This window comes from Grus americana, chromosome 19 (genome assembly GCF_028858705.1).
Source record: "Grus americana isolate bGruAme1 chromosome 19, bGruAme1.mat, whole genome shotgun sequence".
Lineage (NCBI taxonomy): Eukaryota > Metazoa > Chordata > Aves > Gruiformes > Gruidae > Grus > Grus americana.
In genome coordinates this window covers 9,489,296-9,508,760 of record NC_072870.1, presented here as the reverse complement: position 1 = coordinate 9,508,760, position 19,465 = coordinate 9,489,296, and the positions used below count along the sequence as shown (strand labels likewise).

Below are 19,465 nucleotides of genomic sequence, written 5' to 3'. Positions count from 1 at the left end.
CATCATGAACATACACTTTAGCTAAAGAGTGGTTTAAGGCTTTTTTTTCTTCATACGGGTATTGTGTGAGTATTGTGTAAACAATGAGTGCTATATTTTAGTCAACAAATAGCACCTTTAAAAAAAGCTTTGCTTGTGTAAAATGTGTGACTAAGTCTGTACACAGTTAATAAGGGCAGATGTAATAACCAGCTCTTTCTAAAATACTGGGCAAAATAAAAATTGTAACTTACCCTGGATTATTTTTTCCTGAAATGCTAATACCAACAGCTTAATCACTTAATTCAAAAATCCTCTCAGAGAAACTACAAACTAAAATTCATTAGACTTGGCCATGATGTTAGAGCAAGGAAATGCACTTCGTAATACTTGAGTATTGATTAAATTAATTGCCTACCAGTAACAGGTAGCCATTCATCAGCATTCCAATAATCTGTGACAGACTTTCCAAAATCTTTTTACAACAATTGGTCTAAATCACCTAGTCCATTCCAGGAATATTAATTCGGAAGGTACCGGTTCTGAGATGCACCAGCTGCTTACTACAAACAGTTGTCCTGAAAGCAGAGCCACCACCCTGCTGATGAAGGGACACGATCTGAGAAACAAGTATGCTTTCTTACTGCCTTGTCCCCAAGATGACTAAATAGCAGCCCCATTGCTTATGCAGCAGGGAATAGTGAGAAGGAAGCTTGCTGTTCCATCATAGAATAGAATCACAGAATCATCTATGACTCATCTGTGATTCTATGACAGTGCAAAGCTGAAGTGGCCAACAGCTTGGACTGGCAGACCTAAGATGAACGAGGAAGGTAGTTACAGATCAAGAAACATGCTGCTTTACACATATACATTCAAAGTATGCAGGGAAATTTGAAAGAAATTAACCTGAACTAAATATTCTTTTGCTATAGAACAGAAGTATTTCTAAACTGCTTACCTCAACAGGTAGTTCAGTATCTGAGACAGATACTGTACCTTGAGGAATTAAGGCATCAAGGACTGTACACAAGGCCAGCATTATTACTAAAAGTACGGAACTAATGTACAAGTATTACACTTGTGGTTAAGGGAAAAAAAACCCAAAACACACAAACTTGACAGTGTCACCTGGCCTGTACAGCTCACCAAGACTGGTTTATGGAACACAACAAAATGCGGGGTCAGTGCTTGAGGTCAACCCTGGATTGTTGTTGATCCTTTGGTATTTGTCTACCACATAGTAGTAACACCACCTTACTAGAATTAGGGTGGATATTGGTCAGAGATAGGACCAGGGAACATTTGTCTTTTATTCTCTCTGTTGATGATTTTAATGAGTGAAAATTATTCAAACCCACTAATATTATCAAACACATTTTATTAAAAAACAAGAACTAAAAAGATATTTTGATCAGTCAGTTTAGATTTACACTTCAGAAATGAAACAAGTCATTCTCATCTTAGTTACAGAGAGGAAAAAAAGTGAGTAACTTACATCCACGAATGACATCCTCTCTGATCCGCTTGTCAGCATCATGCTATTAAGATGCAACTCTTCCTTACCAAGCCCACTCAGGCCAGGGTAGCTGCCCTGCTTTCCACACACACAGACACCCAGACACCCAGCACACGTCTGACTCTGCAGGAGACAGAACAGAGAAGAGGATGACAAATGGCAATCGGTAGCCACTTTCTAACAGCCCAAGAACTGAGGTGAATGCACCAGCCCTTGGTAAGACAGGCCGATCAGAACTAGCATCTGTCGGGTCCTTTAAGTTCGAAGCGGAATTCCTCCTCCCTCCCTTTCCCTTCAAAGCTGTCATGAAAGACAATGATTTAGTTCCACAGTCATACTTAGGGCCTACCTACTTCCTTAACAAAAATAAAAATAGGTCACTTGGATTAGCATATGTTTAAATTTGCATTTAACTGCTATTCACATCCATCTTATTCAGCGGTTGAGTATATTTAGTTCCAGTAAACTATGAAAGATGAAAAACAGAATAGGGATTACCTTTATTTCTACTAAGGCAGCTCAAGTTTGTTTCGTGAAGACAGCTACACAGCCAAGTTAATCTAGAAGAGAACAATCTGTAGAAGTTCATATATAGGAACTGCATACAGTATATCATCAAGGATCTGCAGGAAGAATATTTAAGTAATTTGCCTTGTTCTTAATAACTTCTCCTCTTCCCTTACCCCAAGGGGTAAAGGATTTCCCTCTAAACTAGGAAAATGTAACATCAACTATCCTGCTGTAGAGACAGAATTTAAAAAAACAAACAACAAAACAACCAAAATCCAAGCATCTGTCCTAAGAACAACAGTAGTCTCCCTCAACATTTGATGTACTTAATGATTAACAGTGAGAGCAGGTTGGGAGTTAATACTAAGAAGAGAACAGACCCAAAGGAAACATCCATGGTATAGTTAGAGTGGACTCAAATATTAAATGTTCTCCAGCAGTTCAGCTTTTAGATAGCAAGACCGAAAAAAAGGGATATTCAAAAAAACAATTGACTCATTTATTTTTATCTTTTATTATGAGCTAATACCAGGATGACATTCAAATGTCAGATGGCACAATTAAGACAGTCTTGGTAGGAATTATTCCAGCATTCCCAAAATTACAATTTAGTACACGAATGGCATCAAATGTATGCATCACTCCCACAGAGAAAAATTATGAAATTCTGAATATCTTATACCAGAATAGTTTCTGCATCAAATGGGAAAAGAAAAACTGCTGGTAACACAGCTGACCTATAAACCTTTTGTGATAATGACCTGCAGAACAAAATATTCCCCTATTTAACATCTAGTAAAAAAAAATATGACTTTTGTTCAAGTTTAAGATTTAATACTTTTATATGGTTAGCCACAACAGGTATTAACCTCAGTTTTACTATATTTTTGTAATGCTACAAAAATCCTATAAAATCAAATTATAGTGAATTTTTCAGTGATTATAATTAAAAAAGCGCAGCTTGTACAAAATAAAAAAAATAAGATTCTATACTCTAATGAAAAATTTAAGACATTTTTAAATGAACAAAAGAAAGCACTTGTTAAGCTCTCCAATATTCAATGCATTCTGCATTTATCTGAAATAGCCAGACAGGAGCTAGAACTCCACTCCCCTTAGTTCACGACTAGTAATTTTGATACTATTATATATATATAGAGGATCTATGTCTGATATTTTTACAAATAAATACAGGATAAACCATATTGCATAGTGTGTGCTTGCTGTCTGAGTCACACTCCAGAAGTTTCACAGTTATGGTAGGGAATTAAACTTATAATCTATGGGATGAAACATGGACAGTACATGAAATTTAATTTTAAAAGCCATTAATTGTATCTGTAATTAATCAGTGAACTCAGACAAACAACTCTTGCCATTCTTGCCAGCCATATTAAACCAATTCTACTGGACAATTATATCCAGCCAACTGAAAAGCAACTGTTAGCTGTAACTGGGACCAAGAGAGATCTGCCTCAAAAAAAATGGTGGGGTTTTTTTTAAACTAAGTTTCTTTATATTCAGTAAACATGTTAGGAAACCTATGTTAACAAGTGGCACAGAGAGGCACTGATTGAAGTGTTGTGTGTTTGCAAATATGCATAATACAAACACACATGAGCACTCTGATTTCAGTTTCACAAACATGCCACCAGTAGGTTTAATACCAACTGAAAAACGGCAATCTTCCCATACAATTTATGTCACTAGAAGATAACTTGATTTTCCTTATAAATCTTAAAAAAAAGAAATCCAACAAAAGGCTTATCAGGAAGAAAAAAATACTAATTTTTGCTCAATCATAACCATCTTTTTTGTTGGTTCTTTGTTACTATCAACAAGATATCCATGAATCCTTCTGACTTGCAAATGTTAGAAAACAACACTCTGATTGGATTCAACATGCTTAGAGTTTTATGGCTTGGATCCTATGGCTCAAAGAGATTCAGTATACACAGAGTAAGCAGAATCTATAAAAAAATCCCTACTGTTGTGAAACACTAGAAGTAGACTTTGCACAGTTTGACTAAAGATAATGCAACGTGTGGCAGGCAAAAAGTGACAGGACTTGTATGCAGTTGCATGATCATATACACACACACACGCACACACCATACACACTCTAACTAGTGTAAAGCTCTGCAGATATTAACCCTTTCACCAGCTATGTTCATGGAAATGCTTTCTTTAAGGCAGGAAGTATTTAAGTAAGGTAAAGTTACCTTTATTTTATTCTTTGTACCTGTAAGTCGTTTCTACAGATTGTGACAATTTCAAAAACATAAATAGTGTCCTTAGAACATGTTTCCTAAATTAAGTTGCTAAAGTTCTGACCCACTGTGGAAGACATTCACTGAAAGGCCATTTAACACTTTTCTCATACAATCAGCAAATTTATTGCCCCAGCATAGAAAATAATGTTGAGAAATTTAGAAATGTATAATGGCAGGGAATTCCCATAAGCAAAATCTTATTTAAAAAAAAAAATCCTCAGATTCTTACCCACTGGTTAGAAAAAAGTTTATTTCCTTATACTACGTGGAATTTATATCTGTTTCCTGTGGTGTTTCCTATGTGTTTCTACTGACCTTTTATTCTGATGCGCTTTTTTCTGATCTTTTATATGGGTAAGAATCTGACCATATTCAGCTGTCTCCATCTAAGGACTAGCGTGTACAAAAGTGATATTTCCCAGTGAAATGTCTGCTGAGGACAAGGATGAAATAAGCAGGACGTGTACGTGAGCCCATGGCTTCCAGTTAAGCCGAGAACATAGCAGCATTGCCATTTGATTAGATCCGTTTGTCTTTGCAGGAACAGGTATTTCAGCTGGGTAAGCAAGTGAAACAGTTCTCTCCCACCCCACATTGCCAAGCTGGTAATCGAGAGTGATTTGCTTATTGATTTGTTGTTTCATGAGGAGAAGAATCAGAACTAGAGCCTTTACTTTCTTCACAGCAACCAATTATTTTGCATTTTTAATTTTGGGATACTTTCCATAATGAGCTGAATCAAAAAATCTATTTGAAAAATATATATTTTTATATATATAAAAAACTCATGTTTCGAATGTGAAATACCAATTAATTTTATCTTTCATCTTTGATTCCACCCCATTGTAGGAAACAGCTTAATCAAGCTTGCATGCTAATTATTCCTCAGACGCAAGCATATAGGCATTTCATACGTTGCCTAGTGAAAGGGCTAACCCTCCTTGACACATTCACGACTAGACCAGTGATTCTGAAGCAACATCCTGACCCTTAATACTGTCAGTTTCAAGCTATCAAGCTGAAAAATCCTTGATAAGGTGAGAAGATGTCACTGAGAATCAATTAGATGATGTGCCTAGAGTTCTGCAATACCATTTTCTAAAGTTTTTTATGCACCATTGATTGACAGAAAAAAAAAAATCCGTTTTTCTTTGCTTTCCAAGTCGCTCTGTGCAATGACTGACTCTTTGATACTGTCACTTTTTAAAAGTAAACCATACAAGCCCTCGTATTTCAACTTCAAGGGGGCTTATGTCCGTTCTTTGTTTTCCACCTTCAAAGGCTTAAAAAAATTGTGTTGTCATAGATTCATGCGCAAGTGCTCTGGTCGTTTGGAAATCATGGGAAAAGCTTGTTTTTTATATGGCCCAGAGTTTGGTTGCCGGATTGGAAGTGGTGCTGAGGCCTCTCCACAGACTGTCACATCCATTTGCTCTATTCCGCTTGTCTCCATTGGATATTCCACAGGTGTCTGAGTATTTGATGCGCTGGCAGAAGCACCTCTTCCCCAGAATTCCCCAGGGGAAAACTTTACAGGGCTTTAAAACAAGAAATATAAAAATCAGAGATGAAGATATACACAGCACCAAGGTATGTCCTTTACTCTGCAGGAAGCTGAACTCAAATGCCTATTGAGAAGCATTTATAATTCTTCCTTCCACTTCCAGAAGTTTGAGAAAGTTTCCATGTCTAGCTTCTACCATGGTCTCTTATAAAGTAAAATTCTCTCATTTGAGTAGTGAGGATATATTTCTAGATGATTGCAGAAGGAATTTTCTGTACTACCATGAATCTTTAGCGGCACATAAGTACTTAGGATGTTCTGAAACAGTTCTAGAGGAACAGTGTACCAAAGTCACCAGACTGTGAGGCTGTATCAGTGTTGAACGGCACACAAATTAGTACTCCTTGTGCTGCCAAACACCATAGATTTGTCTCTAATCATGTGGTTTGTGAAATAGGATCGGTGCTGTACCTCTAATGGAAGTGATGGGCTTACTGAGAAGAAAGGCTGCGGGTTTTATTTCTAGTGCAGATCTATTTCAACTACTTGCCAAAAAGCATATTACAAAGAAAGGAGGGGGGGAAAAAAAAAAAAAGAGATACCTGACTGGTGTCCTAGGGCTACCTATGACTCTGCGAGGTGATCGAATTTTTGGTTCAAAAGAAAATTTCTCTTTTACGCTTTCAAGTACAGATGGAGCCACATAGGTAAAACCCTGCAAAACAGGAATGAATGTGCTGTAACTTATAGGCAAGATTTACATTTATGAGCACTTGTGCAGTTATGATTAGCATCAAATAGTAAATGAAAATTATAAAAAGGAGAGTAAATGTAGACAAATGAACTTCCTGAAGCTAATGGCAGGACTTTTGGGAGTTCCTCACCCAAGTGCCTGCACACCCCAGCTATTTCTACTCAGATCACAGATTCCCACAGGCATGCTCAATTTAATTCATTTTAATCTATAGAATGGACATTATTCTCTCTGCATGACTGTGAAAGCAATCACATGTCCAGGGTTCATAATGCAACTACAAATTAGAATGCTGACATTTCAGAAAGCAAGCAACATTTGTTGGCTGGTTTATCTATATAAAGAAAACGTCAGCAATAATCAAAATAATTATTTTCAAAGCCTTTAAACATTTCAAACCTGTCGCAGAATGTGTGTTTAAAACTATGAGAGTTTGCTCCAAGCATCAGGTGTTAAGATTCAATAGAAGTACTTTGCCTGAAATGCCCTACTGTCTCCAATTAACACAACGTACCTCTCCGCAGTCATTACGCACTCGTCCCTGGCTCACTTACCAGAAAGACCTGGTTGGCACTTTCACTGAGAGTAGAGTCATCTGGGCTATCAACAGGTGTCTGACGTGTAAACTTTGAATCAAACTGGCTCACATCCTCTTCAGATTGCTTTGCAAAAACAAAATGGTTAAGGGTTTATATTACAGATATCAACCAAATGGCTTAGCGGTGATGAGTGTAGCCTCTGGATGGAGTTCATTCCATAGGTTTTTGGCAGAGCTCTGCTGTAGTAAAACCCTGGAGTGGTGTCGGAATCCTGTCGCTGCCAGTGGGAGGTCACTATGGGCACTGACACTGAGAAATAAAGGCAAGGGGGAGGGGCAAAAATTATGGATCAAAAAGGAACACAAATTAAAAAGATGCCTTTAAAAAAAATCTCAAATTACAAACAAAAACTTTTAGAAATACAACGCCAGTTTCTTGCAAGTTTAGCCCTCGTCACAACCAGTATAGAACAGTTGCAACTATTAGTTTTTGGAAGTCTCTCCAGGTAATTTCATCCTATTTTTGCAGATACAGAAGGGTTTCTATTGTGAGGGATAGATGACAACTCTGGAATAAATGACTATGAAAAATATTGTTTAATTCAGTCAAAGAGCAGCAGACTTAATTCCAAGATCCCTTCCCTCATTCGTAGGTGTAACTGAAAAGGCAGTATCTATTCATTTGTGCGGGCCTTCATGGCAACCATGGAAGCACATTTTCAAAAGCCATCTGGTTTGTACAAGTAACTTCCATAAAATTTGCTAGTAACAGAAAAACCCAAAACTATCTTCAGATAATTCATTTGGAAATATCAGCCTTGGGTCATTCTGAATTTCATTCAAAAGGTTGAGGGGGAAAAAAAGTCTGGAGTCCCCATGCTGTAGTATGTTCAACGTCAGTGATGCCTAAGTCAGTTTAAAGTGAGATTTTTAGTAGTGAGGAACTATTGGGGCGACAGTACCCATTGCTGCTGTAGCTAATTGTACCCAGAGGGAAAAAAAGATGGATGCCTCACACCATCAAAGTATAAGGTAGGATAATAGCGGCTTATTCATCACATCACTGGTTTGAGGTAAACTTTAATTACTGCCTATAATGCACGAGATGCATTGTAAATATTAATAAGCAAACATACAAAATGCATAATTAGGTGACTTCATTTACTTTTGCTTAGCAACTATTTATCATCTTAGTTTCAGCTAAGTACTGACTTACTGTATAATGTTTAGAAGCAGAAATTCAGAGATACCTGCACTTGCAAGTCTGTTTAACCTACAGATTAGAAGCAGGAGGAATTAAAACTGAAGCAGAACCTTCTTCCTCCAGGAGACCGAACAGTAGGATAAATTAGCTCTTAGCTGATTTTTTCCCCCCTTCTCACATAAAAAAAACAAGATCCTATTCCAGTGACGGATGACTACCATGACCACAGACTAATAAGACAGAACAGCACACTCATGACAGCCAGTATTTCATACTGTGTGGAGACATAAAGAGGGTTTTCTTTAAAATGTTGATAGAGCATCAGTTCTCAGGGAAAAAAAATCTGCATCAGGTAGCTTCTCTCTTTAATTTGACAACAGCGAATCTGAGAACCAGTAAACTCAGTTGATGCATTTAACTATTTAAAACACCAGAAATCAACGGCACTCCAGTTTGTAAGAATGAACTTTTTTAAGTTTTAAATTCCACATTGTTTAAGAACTTTCCTAAAGGCGTACAAGGAATATCTCACAACGTTCTGGGTACATACCAATAAGGGTTTAAAAGGAGGTTCCACCTTTCGTGCCAACAGCTCATCCCAGTTAATGTGTCTGAAGAACGGGTGAGCCTACAAGAGTTAGCAACAGCACAGAGTCATAATCCACTTTCTAGGTATAAATCACAGAAATTTAGGAATTAATAAGCGTGTTCTTTTCAGACACTCTCTGCAGTGTCTTTCTTTCCAAAATCACACATGGGTCTGGTGTAATGTATTCTGCAGCACTACATCAGAGTAGATGAAGAGCTGAAAATAGATACCATACCTCCAAGGCGGACAACATATGTCCCTATTGTGTTTTCTTTGAAAGTATTAGAAAAAGTCAGTTGACATGCAAAATACCTCTATGTCTTTCAAATTTAAAAGCTAGGTATCTAAAAATGTCTAAACACTGTATTAATGACAAATTATCAGAACTGTGACATAAGAAGGACTCTCTAGTACGTTGTTAATCTCACCACAAAAAAAGTCAAGCTAGAAGCAACAGGAACTAGGCCTCTGCCTTAACTTTTAACTGCGCAGCATTGAATGCAAACTAACAACGCTCTTCCCTTGAAAGAGCTGCACTAAATGCAAGGGCTAATAGGTTTTTCGTCAGACTGCTAAGAGTATCATTGCTCTTAGGTGGCTGATGGTACAATTAGCATGTGCAACTTCTGGAAGACAGAGCTAAAGAATGAGTTATTTTCCAAATCTCAAATTATCAAATAGGTAGACAGCTGCTTTCGTTAAGCTTTAAGCATTCACATTTTCATCAGTTGTCACGTGTGGCTGCCTTTTTGCTCAAGACAGACAAACTCTACTTCCTTGATGTACCCTCAAAGCTGTTTTATTTTCAGTGAGGTAATTTAAGAATTTCTGAGTTAAGCAAATGTTACCTGAACTTCTCCAGCATCTCCAGGACCAGCTCCTAGACGTGAGGCAGCATTTCTTTTTAGCAGCTTAAGGAGAAATAACATCCAAAAAAAGAAAAATTAGTTATACCATTATAACTAGACTAGTTCTGACATGAATCATCATTTGAATGAATACCATGCAGAATGAACAAGAACAATCAGAAAAATCTGCATTCATCAGAAAACAATTGCATTTCCAAGGAAAATCACTTTCTGTACCACACAAAACAAGACCGATTTATTTAGTAATAAAACAGGCTTGGACTGAATAGCCATACTGGTATCATTATATTTCTATTTTCTACATGCACGTGTAGTACTGACATTCATTAAAATTCTACCTTTTTAAGCAGATCTCTGGCTTCTTGTGTGAGGTAGGGAGGCAAGTTGAGTTTACACTTGAGAATCTTGTCAATTGTTTTCTTTCTGTTCTCCCCAGTGAAAGGAGGCTAGAAAGCACCATTGTAATGGGAGGAAAAACAGGACTTGTTCAGGTCTCTTACTTGTGTACACAGAACTCACTTCAGTAATTTATAAAGCAGATAAAATTACTGCAAATGGGACTTGCAAATAACTGTTTGGATGAGAGCAGCTCATGACTGTAGTCAACATAAGTGTAGCTGTATTTTAGTTATATTTCTTAGTCACGGTTTGTATATATACAAATATATATGTATTTATACATGCATCTGAATTAGAATACTACATAAGCTATGAAGAGAAATACATGCAATTATAACTGTGCACCTACTGCTCCAGTCAGCATGTCATACATTAATGCCCCCAAACTCCACCAGTCCACAGCGCGATTATGCCCACTCCTCATCAAGATTTCAGGGGCCCTATAATCAGAAAAATTGAAAATATGGAAGTATTTTAACAAGCTTAATACTAATTCTGACTACTACTTTTCAAACGAAACCACATTTACCAAGTAAAATTTCTGCAAGTGACTGAACATATGAACCATCAGTTAAAAAAGGCAAAATGTAGCCATTACCCCCACACCAGAGTAATACTTTTCTATTTCATCATGCAGCTCACATGTATTCAATTGTTCCACAGAACGTGTGTGTGACTGTTCCATCGTGAATAGATTCTTTACATAATCCGAAGTCAGTCAATTTTACATGACCTGAAATTAAATATATAAAATTTAAGACTTGCCAGAATTCTGACATTTGTATAAGTAACATTTAAAAAATAGGAATTTTTAACATGGATATGTAATAACTCCGAACTACTTCCAGATCTCTTCAGTGGTCTGACAAAGCAATAAAGCTATAAAACAGAATGAGGTAATCACAGATAAAACCTCCGTGTTCTACCTGCATAAGAAAGTGTTGCCACTTGGTGAACAGAAACAAGACAAACTACCAAAACTTATTCAGACAAATGTATTTAAACATAAAAGATTGTAGGGCATCATTCAGGTAAGAAAGTAGGCTATTTAATTTTACTGCTTGCTTCAAAGTTTAGAGAACAACCTTCAACAAATTGTAAAGTGCCCTGAATAATTCAGTACAAAGACTGAGACTAAGTAAATAAGTTGTTTAAGGTAACATGAAAATACTGGATGGTACAGACTGCCAGACTAATCAGTGTCACATAGTCAACGTAACAGCTAGGTAAGTCATTTCAGCTACGGAAGATTTGGCATCCTACCTAAACTGCCTTTCCTAACTAACATCTTCAGTCATCCCCATTACTAAAATGTCACTGATGCTACACTGAAGACACAGATCTTTATGTACAATGACCCAGTAGAAGAAATATTTCAGAGCTGCATAAATAGCGAGTCAACCATTCAAAAAATGCCTGTTGCTATAGACATGAAGCTTGGAGCTCGCTGGGGCCTACTAAAGCTGAAGAAGCCATGTTTAAGGACAAGCAATTAGCTTTGGCAATTCCTCAGTTATACCAAGAGCGATAATGAACATGCCATTGTTCTAAGGAAATCCACGTAAGAGCGAAGTGTTGTGACCTTTGAAGAATTGTTTTCAAATGACTGGCAGCATAACTGTCACTGGATTTCTACCTTGATGATTAAGCATGATATTTTCTGGCTTCAGATCACGATAGATGATTCCTTTTTGATGCAAGTGCCCCAGTGCCATTGAGATTTCTGCCAAGTAAAAGCTGAAAGGAAACATATGCCACACAGTTAGACATATTCAATCATGCAAAGCATCTTAAGCACTAAGAGTATTATGTACATAGCAATGGTTCCTTGAAAGTATCATTAGAAGCGTACGAGAGAATAAATGACAGAAACGATGCCTTTGAAGTTGGTTTGCCAAAAGGCATACAGACTCCAAGATGAACTACAAAATCATGCCATTAGCATTAGGTTTATCTGTGCAGCAGCTATCTTGTCATGAATATATTTGGAGAAATCTGAATCTACCAGTTACTGGTTAAAATATGCTTCAATCTGTATTACCACATCTAGATGGCAAAGCTGAAGGAAAAAAAAATGAAGCTAAGAAGGTAACCGGCAGCAGCCAGAGTCTATCTGCAGGACAGGATTACAGCCCCATAGGTACATCAAAGCCCTTCTAAGGCATTATCAGCAGGCACTGTGGGAAGATACAACTGTATCCAGTTGTGTGAAGCCTAATCAATAAGGGATAACTTCAATTTGTTTTATATAAAATATCGCTACTCAAAAGGCTTTTTCTCCTTCAGTAGAATAATTACCTGTATCACTTCACACATCTATTTGTTAGAATCCAGCCATTACAGTGACTTGGAAATGCTGTAACTGGCTGGTAAAATTGTGTGTGGATGAAGGAAAAAAAAAAGAAAAATAATTACATTTACAGCAAGTCTTTTCTCCAACACCCCAAACACCTCCTTTACCACAACCCTATGGAATACAGCCTCACTCAGCAACCAGCAATGGACCCGCTTCTGTAGTACGACTGGAGTTACACCAGCACAACTGGTAAGTACGGAACACAAACATCTTCCCAAAATCCAGTTAACTGCTCCTTAGACTATGAAAACGAATCAGTAGTTATATATAGTTTTTCAAGTCAGAGTATACAGTTTAAGCACTCGATAAAACCCCCCAAACTATCAATTTACCAAAATCGTTTCACTTACCAAGCTGTGTCTTCCATAAATATCCCTTCTCTCTCTAACTGCATAAATAGTTCTCCTCCTGTCATGAGAAAAATGAGATTATACACTATTAAAGTATCATTTTTAGTCAGTCAAAAGTCTATTTTCTAGAAAAACTATGAGCAACAGGTATTCTGTCCTGCTCTACAAAAAGTTGTTTCACAATGAACAACTGAGAACTTACTATTCTGTTATTCTCAGAATTCTAGCAACCTAAAGAAATGCAAAAGAAAAAAAATCAAAAGAGCCTGCTGAAAAAAACCAACAGCATTTCTGTCCCTGTATTTTCTATTGTTATAGCTTGAGCGAATTGTTTCTAATCTGTTTCCCCATCTGTGAAATAAAGATAACGCTTCCATGTTTCACAAAGAACCTGCAAAGACTAAAACGTCAGGTACTCCGTATGACTGCATAGAATCTAAGTGTAACATACAGGAATCCCAAGCCTGATGGAAGAAAAGGTATTAAAACCCCTCCTCTCTTGTGCTGTCATGAAAGCTAACTATTTTATGTTTCATTCATCTTTATTGCATTGAATTAGAAGGTTTATTTGTGTTATTCTAGGTATTTTTAATACTAATCTATTGTACATTTTTAAGACACCGTGCCAATAGTTAGCTGGCCTTTTATAAGTAAAGTAAGAAACTCAAATTCTTGATTACGTGAGCTACGAAGAAGCAGGTAACAAAATTTCATATACTGACCACTGAGATACTCAAGGATGAGGTAGAGTTTTCCACCAGTCTGAAAGGCATAAATTAAATCTACGATGAAGGGATGTTTTACTTCCTCCAGTATATTCCGCTCTGCTTTTGTATGAGCTGTATCCTTTGCATTCCTTACGATCATTGCCTACAAAAAGCAGAGATATGTGAGCACAAGAACATGCTAAACAAGGCAGACACATTCATCACAGCACTACGTATGACTCAGCAACATAACAAAAGAAGAAAATTTCACCACAATATATACATAACATGAGAGGTTTCTTATGGAAGTCTTTATTTATTTCATAGAAGTACACAATAATTTAAGCCGGAAGGGACCTCCTGACCTATTTAAACTAGCTACTAACTACACAGAACAATTTAAAGTTTAATTCTACTTCCAACTGTACTTGGATAACAACTGTAAACTGACAAAGTTTATTTTTAGGTATATGAAATAATTAGATAATTGTAACAGCTAAATGGAGGGATAAATTTTATTTTTTTTTTTTAGATTCAGATAGTAATGAAATGTGAACATTCAGGTTACCTTTTTAAGAACTTTCATGGCAAATATTTTCCCGGTGTTTGCTCCAGTAACTTTTCGTACTTGAAACACCTATACAACACCAACACAAAAGCAATCACATATTACGACCGCATTAGCCGTCATAAATTAAACAACAAAGTTTTGTGAAAGAGAGATGAGATCATCCACAAACTGCAACACTACCTGTGGGAGAAGAGCTACTGATTTGAACCAGAACCAGTTTAGGACATTTTCTGCTGCCACCAGCTGGTGAGGCTCTGCCAGTGACCTTGCTCCCACTACACCAACCTTGGCAGCCCTGAGGTTACCTTCTGGTAGAATGAACTTTTCAGAAAACAGGATGGGAAGATTAGACCTTGCCAAAGGCAGCAAGCGAGCACTTTAACTGCCTTTGGCGTAATGGATTTACTTCTGTAGAAGAGAGTTCCTTACCTTTCCATAGCCACCTTTGCCAAGCACGCGTAGTAACTCAAAGCACTCTGGTCGGATCTTTTCTGGACCTCTGTTTACACTAGTCTCTGAAATCTCAAATTTTTCACAATGTTCCATGACACTGGATAAAACCGAAACAAGAATATAAGACTACCTGATACTCAAAAACGATCAAATGAAAGTAAGTAAGCATATTTCTTTCTGAAAAGCATACACTTTATCTGACATAACCGAATGACTGCTTTGGAGATTTGGAGAATTCTCTGTGTCAGAAATTTTATTTAGGCATGTGCAAAGCAGTAAGCTGCAACTTGCACAGAAAAGATTACCCGCAAATTTTGGGGATTTATAGTATCAAGATTTCCTTCAGACTCCTTCATTTTAATACATAATAAATCTCTGTATTGCACCAGAATTAAGTTTAAAAGACCAAAGCCTCAAACTGACTTAGCTATTCCTACAAGACCTCAAGGAAAGGCAAGGCTATAAGGTGTGTTTAAGTTTCAGATCACATTCAGCAGCCCCAACAGTCATGGTAAGACTTCTATAACACCAATACCTTGCAGAAAAAGCTGTACAAAAAAAGTCTCACAACTCTGAACATGCCACAAAAGACTGATCCATAATTTAATGATGCTTCTATAAATTATGCTACAGTTCTGCAAAAGACCAACAGATTGATCCTGCTAAAGTAAATGTAACTGAACTGTTTTAACTATCACTGTCTTTCTTCTCACAACACAGTATGCTGAAACAATCTGGAAGTCTATAAATGCAGTAACGCTAAAGGTAGCTGTCTCCTGAACGTCAAATCAGAACTTCTGAATTCTCATCTGCTTCAGACTGCTATGCAGATCTGCAACTGGAGCCTTTGTAAAATGAACAGAACATACTATGTTCTGCAGACAGTGCATTATATTCGTATTAGAAATATTATTCAAGTACAAGAGATATCTTAGGAGAAACAAGGATTAAAAGACAAACAGCAAGTTTCGCCAGAATTTTTTTTATTATTATTATTTTATTTCAAGATACAATTCACAAATTTTAACGTGAAGAAATACTGAAACAACTAGAAACAACTCAAAACTGAACAAGAATGACAAAATTTTCTATTTAACTTAACAATGTAACAAAATTAGAAGTTATATGTAGTTGGCATGAATGATACAGAACATTTTCTAGCAGCAACTTACAGGTCATATTGGCCAACTCCTCCATGGTCCATGCTCTCACTTAACTGACCCTGGGGATGGGAGGGGTAAAAGGAAGATTAATTATAACAAAAGAAAAAAAAGCAGCGTTAAAAATAAAGGCACTGATGTGTTTTACAACTTCTTAAATTATATATATATGAAATAATTCTATATATAATTTATATAATTAAACAAGTTTAAATGTCAGGAATAATAAATTATCAGCAGAAGATAAGAAATCTACAAAATTCTGTGCAAGATTTGCAATACTTCCACATACCTCAAACAGTGACACAGGGAACCACTGTTTTACCTGACTGCGTTGTTACTCAATCACTTAAATATTAGAGGTAACAATTTCACACACCCCCAGGTAAATTTGAAAAATGTTAAGGTACTGCATTTTTCTTTATAGTTGCTCTGTATACAAATTTTAAAATCCTATTACAGTACTATGCAAATTAGAACAATAGTAAAGATTATGTGAATAGATGAACTGGGATTCATATGCACTAGAAACACATAATCTACTGAGAAGGTTTTATTATTTTATATTGGTAATAATCAAATCCCAATAGCAGTGAAAGAATTAAGCTTCACTCTGATGTTAAATACCTTTTCTGACCAATAATCATTCAGATAGATTAATGCATGCAAATATTACTAAAGAAGGTTCAAGCACTTCAACATCAGAACTAATCACCATTAAAGAATGTAGGTCAATTTTGAAGAGATATTTTATTCAACGAATTTTCAACTTGATCCTTTATGCAAGATAATACTTCCCTATAATTGTGGCTCTACATGGCAAAAGAAGTGCAAACCAAGCAGACAGCTGGAATGAATACAAATAGAACTTAATGGATAAGCTTCTCATGAGCTTTAGACTACACCTTAACATTTTTATTTTTAAAAACGTGCATAAAATAACAACTGCAAGTTAATGAGAAACAGCCTGGAATCTACAGACTGAATACTGATATATTGAGTGACGTGTGAAACTCTGAGAACCAGAAGGAAAAAAAGAAACAAACAACACACCACTGAGATCTGCAAAAAGCAGACCAAGCCAAGGAGTGCACTGTAAAATATTATGTAAGTGAAAACGCTAACCAAAGAAAATCAGAAACTTTCAACAGCTTCCAAACCATTTAAACATTAAAGTTTACAGAGGTTGCTTTATTTTGGTGGGTGATCTAGAGGGGAATTTAACGCCTGGTTCCACCTACTAGCACCACAAGCAATTACGGAGTCCAAAAGTTCAAGTTTGTTTCCAGCTCCTGTCCTCTTGATAACATTTATTAGAGAAATACAGCTTATTGACATCTGTTTCACAATAAAACCCACTAAAACTGCCCTTGACCCTACCATTAGGTGCCAACAAACAAATTAAAAAAAAAATTCAACAAACAGGGACAATAAACACCCATCATGTTCCTAGAACAACTCCTCAAGTTACCCCATGGTTCTGGCAAAGTTTACACATGCTTCTCCTGCCCCTGTGAACTATGGTTTTCATTTTCAGTATTAACTTGAACAAAATTCACTTTAAATACCATTCCACTATTTTCAGGTTTTCCTCTCATTTTGCAAAACCAAGAAATGCAATGGTGTTCTGGCTGGAAAGCTAGCAGTCCTTCAGCCTATGCTTAATGTTTCCTTTATTACAAACACAAAAATTAAGGCTGGTTTTTTCACCATAATAATTAATGCAAACAACCATATGGCTTATGAGTAAACTCTCCATTTAAACAGTTCTTCAGATTTTCTAGAATGACTGTGCCTATTCAAAGCGACAGCTGATCTGTTCTTGCTACAACCAAAGCTTACAGCTTTCAGGGACCAGCACCACAGAGATTACACAAGATGGTCCAGACTTCACACCTTGCTCACTTGCAGTTTAATGATCTCAACTGCTCTGGCTGCAGTGTCCTCCTGATCCTTGTAAGACATGCACAACACCTACAGAGATAATTTTCCATGAAACTTTTTTCCCCTTACACGTTCCTGACGCTTCCCCTTCTTTCCTGCTCTTATACTCCCTGCTTTTCACTTCTATTTTAACTTCAAGTCCATTCTCACCCTCCAAAAGGCTCCTGAGAACCAAATTAGGTCGTCAATGCGCACTCATGTCCACAGTTGTGCCATAAAAATTTCAGTCATAGCAATTTTTTTAAATCCACAATAACGAATGAATTTTTAAATTGTTCCCTGAGACCAAATTATTGGAACATGAGAAAGAACAAATTCAACTTTCTTGCCACCCCCCTCAGAACCTGTTCTTGGCAACATTAACAGTGTGATGCAAGCGACATTTTTTTAAGCCAAGTACTTTATTGATTGTTGAGATGACAGACGGTGCTTTTTCCTGCAGGTTGAGAAGCGTTCAAGCCTTCAGCTGTCAAACAATGTCTCTACAGTTTATATGCAGTGTGGGCATTCCAACTGTGATACAGAGTATCTGGTTATCTCAAAGAATGTCATTAGTATTCAAATAGCAAAAAATAAATGCAGTAGCAGTTTAAGCAATAGCAAATGTTTAATATACAAAACAATATAAAAAACCAACAATTGCACTAGAAAAATATAAACAGAGATCTTGTAATAAACCGCCTCCAAAGCCTTAACAGAATCTATATGACCATTACAAAATGACAAACTACAGATTACAAGGTGAACCGTTTATGAAAGCATGAGATGGAGATGCACGTTGATCCATACAGACGTCTAACGCAGCATTTTTAAGCTTTGCTTTTAATTTTGGCGCTAGAGCAACTTCATACAGTTCCAGAAAGATTACCATTTCTGCACTGACATTAAAACATGTGACAAGGGGGGGGGGGGGGGGGAAAAAAAAAAAAAAAAAGAAAACCCACCCCGCTGCGGCACTTGTGCTACGAAATCCAACGCAAAACTTCCAAGGGAAAAAGCTCCCGCAAGTTTGGCGCAGCCCCCCCCCAGCCACCCCCGCCGGAGCGCAACCGCCGGCCGCCCTGGGCGGAAAAGCCCCGCTCGCCAGCTGCCCAAAACCCGCTCCGGGCCGAGGGCGCGACGCCGCTTCCTTCGCGCGGATCGTAACTCCCCGGCCGCCTCCCGGGCGCTACGAGGCCGGGCCGAGCGCGGAGCCCGCCGCCGCCGCAGCGCTGCCTCCCCCGGCACAACTGTCGCGGACGGGCTCTCTCGCCGGGCAGGGCGCGGTCCGGGCCGCCTCACCTGCGCGGGGCCAGGGCGGCGGCCGCCGCCGCGCTCCGCCTCGCCCGGCTCCCGCCCCGCCGCAACCGCGGCCCCTGCCCACCTCCGCAGCGTCCCCTGCCAGGCCGGGCGCCGGCGGGATGCCCCCCGGCGCGGGCCCGCGGGCCGCCTCCCGCTCCCTCCCCTCGGGCCTGCCCCTGGCGCTGCTCCCCGCTGCGGCCTCCCGCTCCCTCCCCGCGCCGCGCCGGCTCGGGTTCCCCCCTCTCACCCCCTCCTCCAGCTCCTCGTCCGAACCCGCGTCCTCAGGCTGGTCCAGATCGATGTCGAACACGCCCGCCATGGCGCGGGTGTAAGCCGCGGCGCCGCCGCCCCTTCCTGGCTGTGCTGGGAGCACGGGGCCTGGGCCGCCTCATGGGCCCGCACCCCCTAACTCCGCCACGGACGCCATCACCGGCCGCCCGGCCTCAGCGCGCCTGCGCCTCCGCCCCGACTCCGGGCGTCGCGCAGGCGCACGAACCCTTCCGGC

General features: G+C 38.5%; 1 protein-coding gene across 1 annotated transcript; it reads right to left on the bottom strand.

The window, feature by feature from the left end:
• Window positions 1-2,503: 2,503 nt before the first annotated feature.
• RPS6KB1 (ribosomal protein S6 kinase B1) lies at window positions 2,504-19,431 on the bottom strand. Its single transcript, XM_054847201.1, has 15 exons — window positions 19,208-19,431; window positions 15,748-15,797; window positions 14,552-14,672; window positions 14,120-14,188; window positions 13,567-13,714; window positions 12,845-12,902; window positions 11,775-11,875; window positions 10,781-10,871; window positions 10,488-10,578; window positions 10,078-10,185; window positions 9,719-9,781; window positions 8,832-8,909; window positions 7,094-7,201; window positions 6,388-6,500; window positions 2,504-5,819 (listed from the first exon to the last, which is right to left on the bottom strand). The coding sequence occupies exons 1-15, from the start codon at window positions 19,277-19,279 to the stop codon at window positions 5,582-5,584; spliced, it is 1,509 nt and encodes a 502-aa protein (XP_054703176.1). The 5' UTR covers window positions 19,280-19,431; the 3' UTR covers window positions 2,504-5,581.
• Between the last annotated feature and the right edge of the window lie 34 nt (window positions 19,432-19,465).